Here is a 21,602-nt window from a genome sequence, read left to right on the forward strand (position 1 = left end):
TCTGGGTTTCTTGGACCTGCGTGACTATTTCCTTCCCCATTTTAGGTAAGTTTTCAATTATTATCTCCTGAAGTATTTTCTCATGGTCTTTCTTTTTGTCTTCTTCTTCTGGGACTCCTATGATTCGAATGTTGCAGCATTTAACATCATCCCAGAGGTCTCTGAGGTTGTCCTCATTTCTTTTAATTCTTTTTTCCTCTCTGATTCACTTATTTCTACCATTCTATCTTCTACCTCACTTATCCTATCTTCTGCCTCTGTTATTCTACTGTTGGTTCCCTCCAGAGTGTTTTTTTAATCTCATTTATTGCATTATTCGTTATATATTGACTCTTTTTTATTTCTTCTAGGACCTTGTTAAACATTTCTTGCATCTTCTCAATCCTCGTCTCCAGGCTATTTATCTGTTACTCCATTTTGTTTTCAAGATTTTGAATCATTTTCACCATCATTATTTGGAATTCTTTATCAGGTAGATTCCCTATCTCTTCCTCTTTGGTTTGGTTTGATGGGCCTTTATCCTGTTCCTTTACCTACTAGGTATTTCTCTGCCTTTTCATCTTTAGATTGCTGTGTTTGGGGTGGCCTTTCCATATTCTAGCATTTGTGGTTCCTCTTAATTGTGGAGGTTCCTCACTGTGGGTGGGGTTGAATGGGTGGCTTGTCAAGGTTTCCTGGTTAGTGAAGCTTGTGTCGGTGTTCTGGTGGGTAGAGCTGGATTTCTTCTCTCTGGATTGCAATGAAGTGTCCAGTGGTGAGTTCTGAGATGTCAATGGGTTTGGTGTGACTTTGGGCAGCCTGTATATCAAAGCTCAGGGCTATGTCCCTGTGTTGCTGGAGAATTTGCGTGGTATGTCTTGCTCTGGAACTTGTTGGCCCTTGGGTGGTGCTTGGTTTCAGTGTAGGTATGGAAGTTTTTGATGAGCTCTTATCAATTAATGTTCCCTGGAGTCAGGAGTTCTCTGTTGTTCTCAGGATTTGGACTTGGCCTCCTGCCTCTGGTTTTCAGTCTTATTCTTACAGTAGCCTCAAGACTTCTTCATCTCCTTTCGAAGACAATGGGCTGCCTTTCTGCGTGCCTGATATCGTCTGCCAGCATTCAAAAGTTGTTTTGTAGAATTTGCTCAGTGTTCAAATGTTCTTTCAATGAATTTGTGAGGGAGAAAGCGGTCTCCCCGTACTATTCCTCCACCATCTTAGGACTGCCAGGAAGGTATTTTTAAAAGTGCTTATCTGAGAAGAATTTGTATTGGTTCAGTTTGGGGCCTTTGCTGGCAAAATATAGCCTGGTTAAATTTTGTTCTGCTGTTCTGTTGCTTTAATCAGAATCAATCCAACTTTTTTCAGGAGCATGGGGTTGTTTAGACTTTTCTTGGGGGGCGAAACTGTTTACCAGGAGAGTCTAGTTCCTTGCAAGCCAGAAAGGAAAAAAGAAACAATCGCCAAACCAGTTAAGATGAATTCTATTCATATATATAATTAGGGAAATCAAAATCAAGGGGATAGAAGAAACCAATAAAGAAATGAACAAAGGACATGAGCCAGTTACATGAAAAATATATATCCTTTAAACATATGAAAAGATGGTCTATTTCACTCATAATAATGGAAATACCATTATTTTCACTATAAATTTAAATTACCCTGAAAGTAAAGGCAAAGGACCTAGTATATCCAAAGAAATTTTTTTAAAAGAACAAAGTTGGAGAACTTACCTTACCTGACATCAAGTCATACTATAAAAATACTGTAATGTAAACAGTTGGTACTGACTTAGGATAGTAAAATAGGTAGAATTGAGAGCACAGAAATACACCTACACATAAAAATTATTTGATTTTTGACACAGGCACCAACATAATCCAATGGGGAGAGAGCTATTTTAAATAAATGATGCTAAGCAAAAATCATTTAAAATGGATGACAGTCTCCAATATAAAAGCTAAAACTGTAAAACGTATAAAAATAAAACAGAATATATTTGTAACTTTGGAACAGGGAAAGTTTTCTTGGGCAAAACACAGAAAATAATAATCATACAACAAAAAAACTGATAAATGAAAAATCAATAAAATTAAAACTTTTGCTCATCAAAATACACTGATAATAAAATGAATAGGCAAGCCAGACAGGAATAAAATACTCATAAACATATATTTGACAAAGAACCAGCATGCAGGATATGTAAAGGTCACTTTCAACTTATGAATAAAAAGGGGGAACAAACCATATTTCAAAGTGGGAGAAATATCTGAATGTGTAGCTAATCTGCACATACATGCAAAAGAGCTCAACATCAATAGTCATCAGGGAAATGCAAACTGAAACCAAAACACATTACCAACATACCTACTAAAATTCAAAAATGAAAAGATCAATAACAGCAAATGCTGGAGAGAATGCAGAACAACTGAAACTTTCATACTGTATTGGTTAGAAAATGATACAATCATTTTGGGAAATGGTCTATTAGTTTCTTTTTTTACTACTAGGTATAGGTGATTTACAGTATTATATAAGTTTCAGGTGTACAACATAGTGATTCACAATTTTTTTTCAATTTTTATTTATTTAAAAATTTTATTTATTTTTTAAGTGGTAGAAAGCTGCTTTATAATTTTGTGTGGGTTTCTGTAATACTATAGTCAGTATTACAGAACAACTGTACTGTGATTCACAATTTTAAAAGTTATATAGTCCATTTATAGCTATTATAAAAATACTGGCTATATTTCTGGTACTGTACAGTATGTCCTTGTAGCTTATTTTATACATAGTTTCTACCTCTTAATCCCTTACCCTATCTTACCCCTCCCCACTGATAACCACTAGATTGTTTTCTATATCTAAGAGTCTGTTCCCTCTTTGTTATATTCACCAGTTTTTTGTTTTTGTTTTTTTTTTTTTAAGATTCTACATATAAGCCCTATCATACAGTATTTGTCTTTTTCTGTCTGATTTGTTTCACTAAGCATAATATCCTCCAAGTCCATTCATGTTGTTGGAAATGGCAAAACTTCATTTTGCCTTTTTTTTTTTACTGTGTGTGCACGTGTGCTCAGTCATGACTCTTTGCAACCCCATGGAATGTAGCCCACCAGGCTCCCCTGTCCATGGGATTTCCCAGGGCAGAATACTGAAGTGGGTTGCTGTTTCCTCCTCCAGAGTGTCTCTTGAGTCTCCTAAAATGGCAGGCAGACTCTTTACCACTGTGTCACCTGGGAAGCCCTGTTGTGAATAGTACTGCCATGAATGGGCTCCCCAGGTGGTGCTAGTGTAAAGAACCTGCCTGCCAATACAGGAGATGTAAGAGACACCGTGTTCAATTTCTGGGTCAGTAAGATTCCCCCGGAGGAGGGCATAGCAGTCTACTCCAGTATTCTTGCCTGTATAATCCCATGGACAGAAGAGCCTGGTGGGCTATAGTCCATAGGGTCGCACAGAGTTGGATACCTGAAGCGATTTAGCATGCACACACTGCAGTGAATATTAGGAGGCGTGTGTCTTTTTGAATTATAGTTTTCTCTGGATATATGCCCAGGAGTGGGATTGCTGGATCAATATGGTAGTTCTATTTTTAGTTTTTTGAGAAACTTCCATACTGTTTTCCATAGTGGCTATACCAATTTATGTTCCTACCAATAGAGTACAAGACTTCCCTGAGAAAGGTCTAGTAGTTTCTCATACAACAAACACACATTTTTCTTATGACCCAACATTTCTACTCTCAGCTACTTAATCAAGCATAATGAAAGCATATACCCATTAAAAATTTGTAAAATAATGTTCTTAAGAATTTTCCTCATAATAATACAAAACTTGCCACAGTCCAGGTATCCATCAACACTGAATGGATAGACAAACTTTGATATACTTGTACAACAAAACGCTCAATAAAAAAAAATAAAGAACTACTGATAAACACAACAACGTGAATGGATTTCAAAAACAATAGTCTGAGTGAAAGAAGCCTTACAAAGAAAGTACATGCTGTATAATTCCAAATGGATTTCTAAAATAGGCAGAATTAATTTATGATAAAAAATCATTACAGTATGGTTGCCATTGTGGATGCTAGGGTAAGAACTGAGGAAAGGGGCAAAAGGGAAATTTTTAGCATTATATGTTGATAGGGGTTTGGTGACACAGAATTACGTATCTGCTAAAATCCAGAAAATGTACCCTTAAGATTTGCACATTTCATTTACTGCGAATTTTGTATCAAAGAAAAAGAACCACCATAGAATTGCAATGAATGACAAGCATGCAGCAGTACTGAAGGAGAAGTTATTGCTGTTGTAGTTTACTTTGAGTTGCATTAAAAATAAGTCAATGAAAGGAGAAAGGGATGGACAAATATTTGGCAAATCTTACATAGTAAAATGTTGATAGTAGCATATCAATGGTGGGTATAAAGTAGTCACTATCAAATTCTTTCTACTTTGTTGTATAAATACAATTTTTAAAAATTAAATGTTGGAAGAGAGAAAAAATACTAGTGTAGAATCTAGGTGGTAGATATATGGATTTTCCCTGTACAATTATTGTTAGTATTTTATGTGTGTTTGAAACTTCTCACAATAAAATGTTTAGAAAACTATACTGAGATACCTACTTGTTTCCAACAGTTTGGCAAAAAATCCAAGAGGTCATCAACATACTCATTTAGCAAGGCTGTGGGGAAACAAGCACACTCATACATTTTTGCTGGGAGTGTAAAGGGGTACAAATGGAGAGGAATCTCTCAATATATAGAAATGCATTTGTCTTTCCATTCAGAAAATCCATTTTTATTGTTCTATTCTAACATTATACGTATGAAATTACATGTATGCAAGATTATTCACTGCAGCATTATTTCTAATAAGAAGATTGCTAAAATCCCAATCTAGCAACCAGCAACTGGTAGAACAAACTGTGGTATACCCAAGCAATTCAATACTAGGCAATTATTTTTTTTTAAATCATGATCTCTATACACTAATATGGAGGGATCTCTAGAATATAAAGTTAAATGAAATAAGTAAAATGCAAAGAGTCAAAAGGTAGTGCTCTATTTTTCGAGAAAGGTAGGAAATATATATACATATATATATGTGTGTGTGTGTGTGTGTGTGTGTGTGTGTATATATATATATATATATATATATATATATTCCTATTGACTTGTATTTGTATGAAGGAACACCAGAAGGATAAATAACTAAAAAATATCTATACATGTGATGTGGAGGAACATAGTAGATGGAGATGAGATAAAGGGAAAACTTCTTATAAATGTGTTACTTCAATACATATATATCACCTATACAATGAAATAAAACACAAAAATATCAATGGAGGATTTTTAAAAAGCCATGATGGGGAGTAACATGGGCTTTCTAGTTAATTGGATTTATCACCCATAAACTTTACCAACAGTTTCAATTTCTTCAAAAGTTAAAAGCAAATTAAGAAGCAGTAAATGCCTCCATACCTTTTGGTCCAGGTAGCCCATCCAAGCCAGCTTGTCCTGGAGGACCTTGAGGTCCTGGGAAACCACGATCCCCTTTTGGACCAAGTATTCCTTTGAAACCTGGGAGTCCTGGAGGCCCAGGTGGCCCAGGTAGCCCAAATCCTGGTTCTCCCTAGAGCATACACATGATAAAACACAACAAAATTCTCATGACTTTCTTGGTGTTTACTGTTTACTATAGAGAATTTAAAGCAGACAACACAAGGTAATATTCCCCCCTGCTATGATACAGGGAATAGGATAAATAAATGAAAAGTAATTGGTACGCAGTACAGAACATCTGGAAGGACAGGAAACGGCTTAGTAAAACAAATTGAATTATTTGGTCTTGTTTCAGGACAAGAAAGAAATATCTGAGAGAGCATGAGACTAAAGAACCCAAGTGAGGAAATGTGATTACAGATTGCTGCTGCTAAGTCGCTTCAGTCGTGTCCGACTCTGTGCAACCCCATAGACGGGAGTCCACCAGGTTCTGCCATTCCTGGGATTCTCTAGGTAAGAACACTGGAGTGGGTTGCCATTTCCTTCTCCAATGCATGAAAGTGAAAAGTGAAAGTGAAGTCATTCAGTTGTGTCTGACTCTTCGTGACCCCATCGACTGCAGCCCACCAGCCTCCTCCGTCCATGGGATTTTTCAGGCAAGAGTACTAGAGTGGGTTGCCACTGCCTTCTCCAGATTACAGATTAGGTGATTATTTTACATTTGACTAAGAATGATAATGGGATTGTGGGTTTTGTATAAAATGTCCATTTACTTAGAGGTGAATACTGAAGTATTATATGTATTTATGGGCCTCCCAGGTGGCTCAGTGGTAAACAATCTGCTTGCCGGTGCAGGAGACACGGGAGACATGAGTTCAACCCCTGGGTAGGGAAGATCCCCTACAGGAGGAAATGGCAACCCACTCTAGTATTCTAGCCTGAAAAATCCCATGGACAGAGGAGCCTGGCGGGTTACAGTCCATGAGGTCACAAGAGTCAGACATGACTGAGTGAGAAAAACATATATATTTATATGTGAAATGACACAATATTGAGATTTAGGTTAAAATCCTTCAGCAAGGAAAAAAAAAAGAGTAGATGAAGCAAATATGATAAAATCTTGATAATTTGGCATCTGAGTGACAGGTATATGAAAGTTCATTGTTATTATTCCTTGCAGTTTTGCATTCATTTGAAAAGGTTTATAATAAAATAAAAACAATTACTAGAGAAGTGATTTCTCATGAGAACTGTGGTCATGATCAATGTTTCTTTCCATGGGAAAAAAAGGTAGTAATGATAAAAACACAGGAAATTTAAATTAATTAAGCACGGAGAAAATACAGGAACAGTTAGGATAATTATGTACTACAATAGTTTGCTAAAGACTGACTAAGGAAAATTTTAGATCAGATAAAATATTATAAGAGGAGAGGAAACCAACTTAAACACAGTATTATTATTACTAAGTCAATAGCAGTGATTTGAATTATGTATCTGGGATGGAACAGAGGGAAAAAGTATGAGACGTGCTTGACATGATGTGTGTGTGTGTGTGTTAGTCACTTAGTCATACCCAACTCTTTGTGATCCCAAGGACTGTAGCGTGCCAGACTCCTCTGTCCATGGGATTTTCCCAGGCAAAAATACTGGAGTGGGTTGCCATTCCCTTCTCCAGGGGATCTTCCCGACCCACGGATCAAACTCAGGTCTCTTACATTGCAAGCGGTTTCGTTATTGCTTGAGCTACCAGTGAAGCCCACTTGTGATATTCAACACCATTTCAACCAACCACCATACAGACATGGGCAGAGATTAAGTGGAATAGCGATACTACAGTAAAGCACAGAGGAAGCTGACGATTGTATTCTCTCATTCTCCTCAAATAACCAGTCATTCTAAAACAAGTTCAGAATTTTTTTTAAATTTTGCTTCAAATTCGACCTCTTGGACTATTAAAAAAGTGTTTGGAGTTAAATATTTTTAAATAAAAATACAGTAAGTTAAGTTCTATTTATATAGTACAGACTTGGGATGATGTCTAAGTAAAATAGAGAAAGCTAAGGGAAGGAAAGGCTTCCCTGGTGGCTCAGATGGTAATGAATCCACCTGCAATGCAGGAGATGTGGGTTCGATCCCTGGGTTGGGAAGATCCCCTGGAGAAGGGAATGGCAACCCACTCCAGTATTCTTGCCTGGAGAATCCCATGGACAGAGGAGCCTGGTGGGCTACAGTCCACGGGGTTGCAAAGAATCGGACACAACTGAGCAACTAAGCACAACACAAGAAAGGTAGGCGGAATAGAAAAAGAAGAAAGAAGGAAGTAAAATGTCTCAGACCTTTGGTCCTGGAAAGCCTGGTGGCCCAGAAGGACCTTCTAGACCGATTCTTCCAGGTGATCCAGGTGCTCCTGGAGGTCCTGGAATTCCAGGAAAACCTGTAAATTAGAAGTCATTTTTAATCCCCAAAGAGAAGACACTGTAAGAAAGATACCCAAACTCCTAAACCCACATTTCACCCTATTATATCATGCTTAGTGACTACAGTAAGATGTTAAAAGCACAATGACATTCTAGATGACTATTTCAGACCAAGCCTTACAAATACCTGATATTCTCTCTCAATCACCTTGTGGTCCTATTATTTTCATACAGGGCTAAATAGCATTTGTGGCTAATGCTCTTCTAAAAGAAAGTAAAAGCTATTACCAATGAGATAGAAGAACTAAACTTAAGAGATGAATTCCACACAAAAATGCAGAGAAACTTTTATTCTGCTTACATCTTGATATAGTATGATAAAAGGCCTACCACATAATTCTGGAAATGAGCTAAAAACAACGCAGATGTTATACACATATATACACATAAAATCAAATCTGACTCTTTTGATGTCATTTAGTATAAATGATTAAGGACACGTTTAAGCACTGTTCTCAGATTAAGACACATGCTTGCAGTTCATGAGAAAAAGTTCTGTGAAGAATAAAGCAGAACTGAAACAACAGCCCTAGAAGTTTCAGTGAATCATGAGAATATGACTTAAGGATAAAACATTACTTGGATAAATGTGTGCAATAAATCAGTTTTCTATTTAATATAATCCATTCATTTAACAAATATCTACTGAGTGCTTACTATGTGCCAAAAACTCTTTTGAGTCCTTAAAATATAATGGTGAACACAAAAGACACATTACTGTGATTTTTAAAGTTTATATATCATTTTTGCATATCTAGGATTTAGATGTTTCCTTGTCTGGAAAGTTTTAGATAAAGACAACAAAACTTTAGCGCACACATTCTGTGACTTTTCATTTAAAACTTTTTATTACACAAAGGGTCTTCCTTAATGGCTCAGCAGATAAAAGAATCTGCCTGCAATGCAGGAGACATGCATTTAATCCCTGGTTGGGAAGATCCCTTGGAGGAGGAAATGACAAGCCACTCCAGTATTCTTGCCTGAAAAATTCCATGGACACAGGAAACTGGTGGGTTGCAGTCCAAACGATAGTAAAGAGTCAGACGTGACTGAGCACTGAGCAAACTACACATAGAAAAAGTTAAAACTAATATATTTTATCTATTGTGTAAACTATATCACAGAATAATATCACCTTAAGCAGTTAACCTACCTTGGCTGCTACCCAGTCCTACATACCTTTGGGACCAGGTGGTCCAGGAAGCCCGATTCCAGGGATACCCGGTTCTCCTTTGCTACCAGGTATTCCTGGCAAGCCTGGCTGGCCTGGGAGTCCAGGTTCACCTATGGAGAAACAGCAGTTTTTTTTCTGGAAGTAGCCAAAGAAAGAAGCCAACAAACGTTGAGGACATGGTCAAATAAATTCCTCACATACCTGGAAGACCTACTTCACCGTCTCTGCCTGGGTGACCAGGCAGGCCAGGCTTCCCTGGTTGGGTTATGGTCTGACCTGGATCACCTTTAGGACCTATGTGGGAATTAATAGTGAATAGGAAGTGTTCACTTGACTAAAGACCTCCATTAATTAAAACAAAAAAAATATTTATAATCTTTTGAAAATGCAAACTAATAAAAATTCAAGAGAAAAACAATCTTATATATATTTTCAAGGAAGATACTAAACAGAAGAATGAAATTTCAAAGAGAAAAGTATATTACAGTTTTAAGAATTTTCATGAAGATAGCATCTATAAAAATATTAGGCATCTGTAAAAATATTTTCTAAATGCAGCTCAAAAGAAAAATATTTCTTTTTGGTTAACTACTGGTACTTTAAGGTTTTATGTGTGCAAAGTCCAAGTACACATACTACTCATTAATTGAAATAAGACTTTGAAAAAGGTTGAGGATAAAGATGGATTTCTTAATCATGGCATAAAAAGCACTAACCATGAGAGAAAAGACTGATAAATTTGGCTACACTCAAATTGATTTCTGTTCATTAAAGACACCATAAAGAGAGTGAAAAGGGCAAGTCACAGTGAATGAAAATTTTGCAAAATAAATAGCTAAGAAAGAACTAATACACAGAATCCACACACACACACACACCCCTCCAAATCAGTAAGAAAAACAATCCCAAAGAAAAAATGGTCAAAACACTTGAATAGAAATGTCACAAATGGAAAATTCAAATGGTCAACAAACATATGAAAATATTAATGTTTGAACTTTATGTTAATGGAATCATGGGGTAAGTATTCTTCATGTTAACTTTGTGTATGGATATTGCATATTCATTTTTATTCATTTATATATCAGAGAAATATAAAATAAATCTGCCACCCTATATATCACACTCAACAGACTGGCAAAAGTGTAAAAGCAGCAATACAAAATGTTTTTGAAGATACAGACCAACAATAAATTTCTAATACTGCTGGTGGGAGTATGAATTGATACAACTGCTTTGGACATGGTTTGGAATTATCTGGTAAAACTGAAGATGTATTTATTCTGTGCCTCAAAAATGCAAATCTTAAATATATACCCTAACCCAGTTACTGGCAATTGTTTTCTGTAAAGGACTAGACAGCATATACTTTAGGCTTTGTGGGCCATACACGGTCTCTGTGGCAACAACTTACCTCTGCAGCAGTAGTGCAAAAGCAAGCATAACAATAGCGAATGGGTGGGAATCTGTTCAAATAAAACTTTCATTTATGACAACATGTGGAGGGTCAGATTTGATTTATGAACTGTAGTTTGCTGATCCTTGCCACAGAGCACAAGAATATATAAGAGAACACACATAGAAGCATTATAATACCAGGCCCGAACAATAAATAATCCAATTGTCCATTAACAATAGAATGCATAAATCAATGGTGACACACACACAGTGGGACACTGTACAGCAATAAAAATGCTATATCCATATACAAAGGTAACATAAAGAATACTTACCCTATGATTAACATAAAGTTCAAAAAGAAGCATAAAGTACTTTATTTAGGAATATATATCTAGGTGATAAAACTATTTATGGAAGAAAATTATGCAAAAGTGAAGGCAGTGTTTACCTCTGGAGAAATGGAAGAAGATTTTTATCAGGAAAAGACAGAGAGGGGAGCATAGGTTTCCAGAATACTGGCAATGTATATTTCTTGGCACATGTAGTTACGTGTGTGTTTCGATTATAATTATTTGTTAAACTTTGCATTACATATGATGCACTTAAAAACAACAACAGGAACAATAAATACAGTCAGAGAAACTTTAAAGAGAAGGCATTCTTAAAACATACACACACATGCACACACATGCACATACGCATTTGTGTTTCCTTGCTAAGGAGCTCTGGAAAGCCCAAATATAAATAGCCAGGGAAAAACACCTCTCATGAAAGGAACCCAAAATGGTCAAAAGATAATGCATTTCTGTTTGTAAGCACCAAACTAAAAATGAAACAGCCATAGCAAACTCACCTGGTATTCCTGGTTGGCCTGGATTTCCTGCCCCACCTTGTACGCCTTTTTCACCTACTGGACCAGGAGGACCAAAACCAACAGGGCCCATAGGCCCCCTATTTCCTGGGAGACCTGGCAAACCTGGGTTCCCAGGGGGACCTCTTTCACCCTTAAAAGCCATTCCACCCTGAAAGGGAAAAGGTTAATACAGAAATACATAGATATAACAGCTATCTGTAGGTTGGTATTAGTACAGCTAGAGAAATGATACAGCCATAATAGTTCTTCTTAAAAACTGAGTGTGTGTTACTATGGGGTGGTATGTGTGATCACTCTATTTATACATTCTTTCATTCAACAAATATTTTTTGAGTTCCTACTATGTGCCAGGAACTGGTGATAGAGCAAAGAATAAAAATAGACTAAAGTCTCTATGTTCATTAAGCTTACATTCTAGTGTTAAGTCAAGAAGTTTACAGGCTAGTTAACATTTTATAAAGTATCACTTTCTACCTAAATATCCTAGGCTGTGTGTTGCACACAAAATAAGGCTCTACTCATTTATGTTCAATCTTTAGGCTCCATGGCACATTTAACACAGCCATCTACTCATACTAATCTCTAAGCTTACTGTATATAAACCAAATTAGACCTTTATTGTCAGGTCTAAACAAAACCACACAAGGCTATATAGGATAAGAAAATGGGAAACTTACACTGATCTACAGGCATCTTAACCTTCTGCCTATTTGGTCATAGCAAACAGTACTCAACATAATAGTGGGTTAAGCAGAAAGAATTAACAAAACCACTTAGAGAAAAGAATTATAAAGAAACTCTACATAGTCAATAACAATGTGCCATTAGTACATATAATCACATTCTTTTAAGCATTGATTAGATGTTCATCTCAGCACCAGGCCCATCCTAGAAAACATCACTAACAATTTGACACCACAAAATCAAGAATATCAAGCCAACTTACAGGTTCTCCTTTGGGGCCAGGAAGTCCTGGCAATCCATCCTGTCCAGGGGTGCCAGGTAAACCAGGAAGCCCTGGAGCTCCAGGGGAACCCAAATCTCCTTTGTCACCCTTCATTCCTGGAAATGTGAGGATGTCACCGGGTTCACCTTTAGGTCCAGGAAAGCCTGGAGCACCTGGAGCTCCTGGTATGCCCTGAGGGGTTAAAAAAGAAATAAAAGAGGAAAAAAAGAGGAGAGAGAAGAAAATCAGTTTCTTTCTTTTTTTCTAATATGTTCTCCAGTTTATCCAATCAACCTGCCCAATAACATTTAGTATACAAAGCTATGAGTCAAATGAGACATATGAGCCAGCAAGAGTAAAAGAAATAAATCATAATATAAAAACTACATTTCCTTTATATATATCCACAAGTGAAAACTCAAGGTGTAAATGGGTTTCTTCTACTTCTTTTGCTCTATAATATACTCAAAACTTACTGATAATCCTTTGGGACCAGTTGCACCAGCATGTCCTTTTTCGCCCTTCTGTCCAGGGAAACCAAGAGATCCTAATACACACACATACACACACACACACACACACACACACACACACACACACACACAGAGAGAGAGAGAGAGAGAGGAGAGAGAGAGAGTCAAATGAGCTTTGGGCTTGAAATTTTGATAAAGCTTATATAAACATCAGCAAGTCAGGAAGTCAAGTCTTAAAGTAAGAATATCATTCAATCTCATTTGACAAGTCACATGTTGATTTCTCTATTTTATGTTCTCAAGATACAGAGATAATCCCTTCTTTTAGGTAGATCTAACCTTTCATGGTATACACAACATTGTATCCTTCAGTTCAGTTCAGTTCAGTTCAGTCGCTCAGTCATGTCCAACTCTTTGCGACCCCATGAATTGCAGCACACCAGGCCTCCCTGTACATCACCACTCCCAGAGTTCACTCAAACTCATGTCCATCGAGTCAGTGATGCCATCCAGCCATCTCATCTTCTGTCGTCCCCTTCCCCTCCTGCCCTAATCCCTCCCAGCATCAGAGTCTTTTCCAATGAGTCAACTCTTCGCATGAGGTGGCCAAAGTATTGGAGTTTCAGCTTCAGCATCAATCCTTCCAATGAACACCCAGGACTGATCTCCTTTAGGATGGACTGGTTCGATCTCCTTGCAGTCCAAGGGACTCTCAAGAGTCTTCTCCAACAGCACAGTTCAAAAGCATCAATTCTTCGGTGCTCAGCTTTCTTCACAGTCCAACTCTCACATCCATACATGACCACTGGAAAAACCATAGCCTTGACTAGATGGACCTTTGTTGGCAAAGTAATATCTCTGCTTTTCAATATGCTATCTAGGTTGGTCATAACTTTCCTTCCAAGGAGTAAGTGTGTTTTAATTTCATGGTTACAATCACCATCTGCAGTGTATTTCCAATTCCAAAGTGTCTCAAAGCTTGTAGCTACCAAGTACTATGCATAGAAGTACTCGGCTTCTATAAGCATCCCATTGTCAAAGGCAGAATGAGATAAGGACAAAGTCTGCATATTTTTCTCTGTTCTTACTTGAACAATTTTCCTAGATTCCTACCAGTTCTTTATTTGGTTTATCACTCCCTAAAATTTACTTTATGAAAAAGGATTGGTGCTCAAAGACTAGAGGAACTACTACTAAAGCAGTGTTTTCAAAATGGTTCCCTGAAACAGATGCATTTGCACCACCTGGGTACTGGCTAGAAATGCTAATTCTTGGGCCCTCCATCTCAGGTCTACTGAATCAAAAATTTGGGGGGTGGGACCCAGCAATATGGGTTTTAACAAGCCCTCCAAATAATTCTGATGCACTCCCAAGCTTGAAAATCACTAGACCAGAAGTACAAGGCTAGATGATGAACTTCCAGGGGCAGCTATTAGACTTGCTGAAAATCTATTTCCAAGCACCAAATGAAATGGTTCACTAGGGAGATACACTAGACAGAAAGGTAAGAGATCTGGTGTCTATTCTCAGCCCTGACTGACTCAGACATAAAGTGTGATTTCAAGAGAATATTGGGGTATTCCAAGAAGCAGCTAAGTGAAAGTGTTGTGGGTCTGATGGATATCAAATACAGTTCTGCTTGGAAATGGGGAAGGAGTTATATATAGAAAGAGGAAGACAAATATCATATGATACTGGTTATATGTGGACTCTAAAAAAAAGGGTACAAATGAACCTATCTACAAAATAGAAGTAGAGTCACAGATGTAGAAAACAAATTTATGGCTACCTGGGAGTAAGTGGGGGATAAATTGGGAGACTGGGATTGACACATACACACCACTATACATAAAATAGATAATTTATTAATCAGGACCTTCTGCATAGCACAGGGAACTCTACTCAATACTTTGTAATGGCTTATATGGGAAAAGAATCTAAAAAAGGGTGGATATATGTATGTATATGTGTCTGATTTATTTTGCACTGCAGAAATTAACACATTATAAATCAACAGTACTCCAATGAAAATTACAAAAAAAGAGGAACAGTTTTTAAATTAAAATAAATAAAGAGGGATATTGGCAGTTGATTTCCAAAATCTAGTAAAAACCCCATTTCTCAATGATAACATATGATACATCCCAATGACTAGAATCTGACACTGGAAATGATATTCAGGGGTCAAGCATTATGAACATTTTCCCCAGTTTTCTGGAATAAAAAAGTCTGACTCTGTTTAAGTTATTTTCTTCACCATATGGAAAATAAGGATGATATTTTTCCTGGAATAATATTGTTGAAATGCTTTAATAATAGAAAATGTGGGTAGCTTCAGGTACAGAAAGCAAGAGCATAATTTATTTCATAGCAGATACTGATATTACATATTCAGTTATTTATGAATATGAATGACTAGCTATAAAAGGAAAAACTGGCATCATTCTAAAGCTATAAGCTCACCAATATCTAGCAAGAAATATTTTAAAGGTTGTCCCAAGGCAGAATGTTTTACCTGGGGGACCTGGAAGACCTGGCAAACCAGGCTGACCTGGAGGCCCTGAAACACCAGTTCCAATACAGTTGAAGCAGGTGTCACCTTTGTCACCTAGAGAGAACCATAATAAAAAACAAATTTTACTTCAATGGTTACATATATCTTCTTTAGACAGGTTCTAAAGAACTTAGCGGGGATTCCCAGGGGGATCTATGGTAAAGAATACCCCAGCGAATGCAGGACAAGCCAGTTCAATCCCTGGGTTGGGAAGATCCCCTGGAAGAGGAAACGGCAACCCACTCTAGTATTCTTGCCTGGAAAATCCCATGGACAGAAAAGCCTGACGGGCTACAGTCCATGGGGTTGCAAAAAGTTGGACATGACTGAGTGACTGAACACAAGGAAGTTTGCACTAAAGGACAATATTCCCATGCAACAGTGTAGTTAGAGAAGCTTATATTTAGAATCCATTCATTTGATATATATTTACTGAGCACCTACTATGTGCCAAGCACTATTAGAGGAGTCTATAATACATGATAAACAAAACAGACAAAATCCATACATTCATGGTGCTCACATTCTACCATTGGCTGAGTAAGTCAAACTGGATATACTTAGGGATGGGTGGCAGGTTGCAATTTTGAATAAGATAGTCAGGATAGAAATCATTGAGAAGATGACATATGATAAAAATAAAAACTTAAAGGACATGGCATGTGTGCAACAACTGTAGAGCAGTCCAGGCAGAAAGAGTAGCTATGTCTTCTAGCACACAGAAAGAACATCAAGGAGAAGAGATTACTGGAATAGAGTGAGGAAGGGAAACCAGCTCAGACCATTAACAGGTTATAACAAGTGGTATATCATAAAATATCATATAGGCCACCATGAAGACTGTGGCTTTTACTGTGAGTAAAATAAGAATCTAGGAGAAGAAATTCAACAGAAAAGCAACATGATATGACAAGTTTTAAAAGGAGGACTCTGGTTGCTATGTTAAGAATGTGATCTAAGTACAAGGATGGAAACATATTAACTATGTAAGTAGCTACTGCTGAAGTGATCTAGGAGAGATGGAAGCTCATTCCAGAGTGACGGCAATGAACATGATGAGAATTGGTTAGATTCTGGACATATTGGAAGGTAGAGCCAATGGGATTTTCTCATGGATCACATAAAGAATGCAAAAGAAGGGGGGAATCAAAGATGACGTCAATATACATCAAAAATCAAAATAAAAAGGAAAACAATAAAGCTTTTAGAAGAAAACAGAGGAATATCATCAGGTCCTTGGGGTAAGCAAAGATTTCTAAAATAGAACAGAAATAGCACTAATCATAAAAGAGGACATTTATAATTTGATTTCTGTTAATTAACAACCTCTCTTCAAGAAAAGACATGAGTAAAAAATCAAGTCACAGAATGGGAGAATATATTTGTGATACATATATCCAACAACCCAATTAAACACAGAAAAAAATAAGTACTTTACAAAGAGAGTGTACAAACTATACAAGAGGCTCAGCATCAATAATTGTGAGAGAAGTGGAAACTAAATTCTCTTTGTCAAATGGTTTGGTGATATCTATAGAATCAAAATCTAGACCTATCCTGCTGCTGCTGCTGCTAAGTCGCTTCAGTCGTGTCCGACTCTGTGCGACCCCATAGATGGCAGCCCACCAGGCTCCCCTGTCCCTGGGATTCTCCAGGCAAGAATACTGTAGTGGGTTGCCATTTCCTTCTCCAAAGCGTGAAAGTAAAAAGTGAAAGTGAAGTCGTTCAGTCGTGCCTGACTCTTAGCGACACCATGGACTGCTTACTACCAGGCTTCTCCATCCGTGGGATTTTCCAGGCAAGAGTACTGGAGTGGGGTGCCATTGCCTTCTCCGATAAGGTTTACACAACAGGAATGAATGCTTATATCCTATAATACACACACACACATATATATATATATGTATATATATGTATATACACACACATATATGTATATATGACATAATATATATATGAATGTTCATGGCAGCTTTATTCATAATAGCCCCAGACCAAATGCCCATTAACATTAGAATGGATATTTAGGAATATTTAATACATATAATATTAAGCAAAACAAACCAGATAAAATATTAAGACATAAAAGGGCCTATATGATTCCATTTCTACAAAGTTCAAGGCAAACTGAGAGGACAAAACAGTGGTTACCTTTCCAAGTGCTGATTAGGATGCACAAGAGAGTCTTCTAGAATTCTGGTTAAGTTCTATATTTTGATTTAGATAGCAGTTACATATGAGATGATAGACACACATATAGAGATACACATATAGAGACAGAGTGTATATAGGGAGAGACATATCTATATAGATAGAGACATATCTACTATATATGTGTGTGTGTGTGTGTGTGTGTGTGTGTGTGTGTGTGTGTGTGTGTGTGTGTGTGTAGCTCAGTTGGTAAAGAGTCTGCCTGCAATGCAGGAGACCCGGGTTCGATCCCTGGGTCAGGAGGATCCTCTGGAGAAGAAAATGGCAATCCACGCCAGTATTCTTGCCTGGAGAATCCCATGGACAGAGGAGCCTGGTGGGCTACAGTTCATGGGGTCACAAAGAGTTGGACACAACTGAGAGAATAACACTTTCACTTTCAACACTTTCCACATAGAAGATAAAATCATCACAGTGTCTTACAAGGTCCTGTATGATCTGCCACAGACTGCCCCCCCTCAAATGATATTACATCATATTCTACGGTTCTCCTCCCAGCCCTGCCATGCACCCTGACCTAGGCTCAGTCTACTCCAATCACAATGGCTCCCTTTCACATATATGCCAGGGAGGAAGGAATAAAAACAGAGCAGGTTATTTATTGAAAACCAAGTGAATAAACTGTTTAAAGAATGCAAAAATCAAGTAAAATAAGGACTGAGACAATATTTGAATTGGTAGTGAATAATCCCATGGACAGAGGAGCCTAGTGGGCTATAGCCCATACAGTCACAACACTGAAGCGACTTAACACACACAGGCTACTGGTGACTTTGACAAAAACAGCATTTATGGAGTGATGCGAGTGTGTGTGTGTTTGGGGGGGGGCGAGTCCTGATTGGAGTACGTTTAACAGAAAACGATGGGCTTTCCTAATAGCTCAGCTTATAAAGAATCCGCCTGCAATGCAGGAGACCCAAGTTCAATTCCTGGGTCAGGAAGATCCACTGGGGAAGGGATAGGCTACCCACTCCAATATTCTTGGGCTTCCCTGGTGGCTCAGCTGGTAAAGAATCCACCTGCAATGTGGGAGACCTGGGTTCAATCCCTGGGCTGAGAAGGTCCCCTGGAGAAGCGAAAAGCTACCGTCTCCAGTATTCTTGCCTGGAGAATTCCATGGACTATATAGTCCATGGGGTTGCAAAGAGTCGGACACGACTGAGCGACTTTCATTTCACTAACAGAAAATGAGAGGAGAGGAGAGTTATCTAGAGACAGTGAGTAGAAAATTATTGAAGAGTTTTGCTGCAAATGAAAGAACAGGAATAGAGTAGTATCTAGCAGCTGAAGTGAGATTATTATAAGATATTTTTTAGATGGGTAAACAAAGACATATTTGTATACTGCTAGGAATGATCCAGTGAAAGGGGAAAATTGATGATATGGGAGAGATAAGAATTTCTCAAATGAATCTTTGAGGGAAACAAGAGGAAATGGAATCTACTGTACAAAGAAGAACTGTTTTAGATAGGAGCAGTAACAATGATCAGCAGGAGGCAGAATAAATGTGGTGGTGGTGGCAATTTGTGAAAGTTCTCTTGTTATTGCTTCAACTGGTCTGTGGAGGAGGAAGCTAAGTCAGAATCCTAAAATAAGAATAGAAGAGGATGTATGAGAAGTTTGAAAAGGGAAAACCAGGTGCAGGCTCAGAAGAGGTGGTAATTTGGAATTTGTTGTTCTTCAGCCACTTAGTCCTGCCCAACTCTTAGCAACCCCATGGACTGCAGCATGCCAGGCTTTCCTGTCCTTCACTATTTCCCACAATTATTGAATTACCAGGGCTATCTTTTGGTTCCAATGGCAGGAGAGGAGGGCAAAGAAGTCAAAAGTTTATGCATGGGATTGACTACAAGGATTGATCATGGAATTTAAGCTGGGTTAAGAGATAAGAAAAGACTTCAAAAGGCTGAGGGATAATAAAGGTTGGCAGGTTTCACTGAGTTTGAAGTAATGTTGGAGTCAGGTTATTAGAGGTAGTGAGCTAGATAGATAGGATATAGTGGTCAGGAAATCACAATTTGGAAGTGTTCACTATTGGTAATGTATGGTCTTGGGGTCTGACCATGGGAGTGAGTGGCTGAGGAAGGGTGGAGGATATAGGGAATTTTGCTAATGACTTGAAAGAATGAAGGAATATGGGGATCAAACCTTTCATTCCTTGTTCTCCTTGGAGTCCTCTATCACCTGGAGATCCTGGAGGGCCAGGAGGGCCTGCTTCACATATCTTATCACCTGAGATAAGATAAAGCAATAATAGCAAGCCAATTGTAAAATATCCAGAAGACTCAACAAAAAGAAAGTCTGATAGGCTAGAAAAACAAAGATTTATTTTCAGTTGTTTCTATGATATTAATGACAATTTGAAGAACAAATTTAAATATCAAATAATCACCATAAATAAAAAGTAGAAGCAGAAGACTCTTATTTATCAGAAATACAAGAATGATGCAAACCATCAGATTCACTTATAAATGAAGATAAAACAAATACAACAACAGAACTTAATAGGAGAAAAGTATATAGCTTACTAGGAGGGATGTGAGGGCCGGGAGGGCCAGGGGGGCCAGGAGGACCAGGAGCCCCAGGCTGTCCATCAAGTCCAGGAGATCCAGGAATGGAAATTCCAGGTGGGCCTTCATCACCTTTCTGGCCCCTTTCCCCAGGAAAGCCAGGGGGTCCAGGAGGACCTATAACTGCAGGTCCTAAGATAAAAACAAATACCCATTAAAGTGATCAAAATGATCTTATTTCAGACATATTACTTTGGGTCTCAATGAGACATTAAGTAATGATAAAATCTTTCTTTAATGTATTAATATCAGTTATGGTCTTATTTTTTTCTATGTATAATACGAGCCATGTTCTTATTTTTTTCTATGAGAATCAACATGTAGAGAAAAGATGAAAAGTCCCAATAATGTAAGTACCAGTTTGAATATAAGAAAGAATAAAGTAGTTTTATTACTTTTGGAGGGCTTTCCTGGTGGCTCAGGTGGTCAAAAAAAAAAAAAAAAAAAAATCTGCCCACAATGTGGGAGACCCAGGTTTGATCCCTGGGTCGGGAAGATCTCCTGGAGAAGGAAATGGCAACCTACTCTAGCATTCTTGCCTGGAGAATCCAATGAACAGAAGAGCCTGGAGGGCCTCAGTCATGGGGTTGCAAAGAGGTAGACACGACTGAGCAACTAACACTCACATTACTTTTGGAAACGTACTAGTAACTAACTCTCTACACTTTGACACTACGATCTCTTAATCTCTGAAATACTAGAAAGCCACTGACAAGAGAAGAGGCACCTCAAAGTTTTCAGGTAAACATGGCTCTGTTTCTGGACATTCTTCTGTTCTGCTGTCTCTTCCTGCATCACTAACACATTTTTTCATTACTGCAGCTTTATAATATTTTCAAAACTGGCAAGGAAAATATACTCATCTTTGTTCTTTTTAAAACTATCTTTGTTCTGTTTAAAACCATCTTCACTACACTTACAAATTTATTCTTCTAAATAAATTTCAGAACCAGCTTATCAGTTACATTTAAAAAAAATCACTGGTATTTTGAATGAGATTAATTTGAATTTAAAGATTAAATTTTGGTGAATCACTTGTATATAATACTGAATTCCCACATCAAGTAATAATTACATATATATTTCCATTTATTTATTAATTTTATATTATTTAATAATATAAAGTTATGCAAAGAGATCTTATACATCTTTTGTTAGGTTTATTCATGGGTAAATTTGATTGCTAATGTGAATTTTATTGTTGTTTCTATTGTTAACTGGTTTTTTCCCCTCTTGTATGTTTAATCATTTCTTGCTGGTTTAAAGCAAATCATTTAAATTTTCAATTCATATTTGGATGCCTTGCAAACATTAAGTTCTGATAATTCGTCATTTGATTCTTTTAGGTTCTCTGAGTAGATAATCACATGGCTTTTGAATAACCAAAATGTGGGGGGGGGTTTGTTTTCCATCCATATACCT

General features: G+C 37.5%; 1 protein-coding gene across 3 annotated transcripts in view; it reads right to left on the minus strand.

Moving 5' to 3' along the window:
- Window positions 1-21,602, minus strand: part of COL4A5 (collagen type IV alpha 5 chain) — a 252,576-nt gene that overhangs the window by 62,426 nt on the left and 168,548 nt on the right. For all 3 annotated transcript variants that reach the window (XM_027533232.1, XM_027533235.1, XM_027533234.1), the window contains exons 20-29: window positions 20,139-20,312; window positions 19,759-19,842; window positions 15,361-15,453; window positions 12,849-12,919; window positions 12,373-12,564; window positions 11,406-11,574; window positions 9,353-9,445; window positions 9,157-9,261; window positions 7,837-7,934; window positions 5,477-5,627 (exon numbers count right to left, since the gene is read on the minus strand). In XM_027533232.1, the coding sequence (XP_027389033.1) occupies window positions 5,477-5,627; window positions 7,837-7,934; window positions 9,157-9,261; window positions 9,353-9,445; window positions 11,406-11,574; window positions 12,373-12,564; window positions 12,849-12,919; window positions 15,361-15,453; window positions 19,759-19,842; window positions 20,139-20,312 (1,230 nt within the window). The remainder of the gene's footprint in view (window positions 1-5,476; window positions 5,628-7,836; window positions 7,935-9,156; window positions 9,262-9,352; window positions 9,446-11,405; window positions 11,575-12,372; window positions 12,565-12,848; window positions 12,920-15,360; window positions 15,454-19,758; window positions 19,843-20,138; window positions 20,313-21,602) is intronic.

This window comes from Bos indicus x Bos taurus, chromosome X (genome assembly GCF_003369695.1).
Source record: "Bos indicus x Bos taurus breed Angus x Brahman F1 hybrid chromosome X, Bos_hybrid_MaternalHap_v2.0, whole genome shotgun sequence".
In the NCBI taxonomy this organism is placed as follows: domain Eukaryota; kingdom Metazoa; phylum Chordata; class Mammalia; order Artiodactyla; family Bovidae; genus Bos; species Bos indicus x Bos taurus.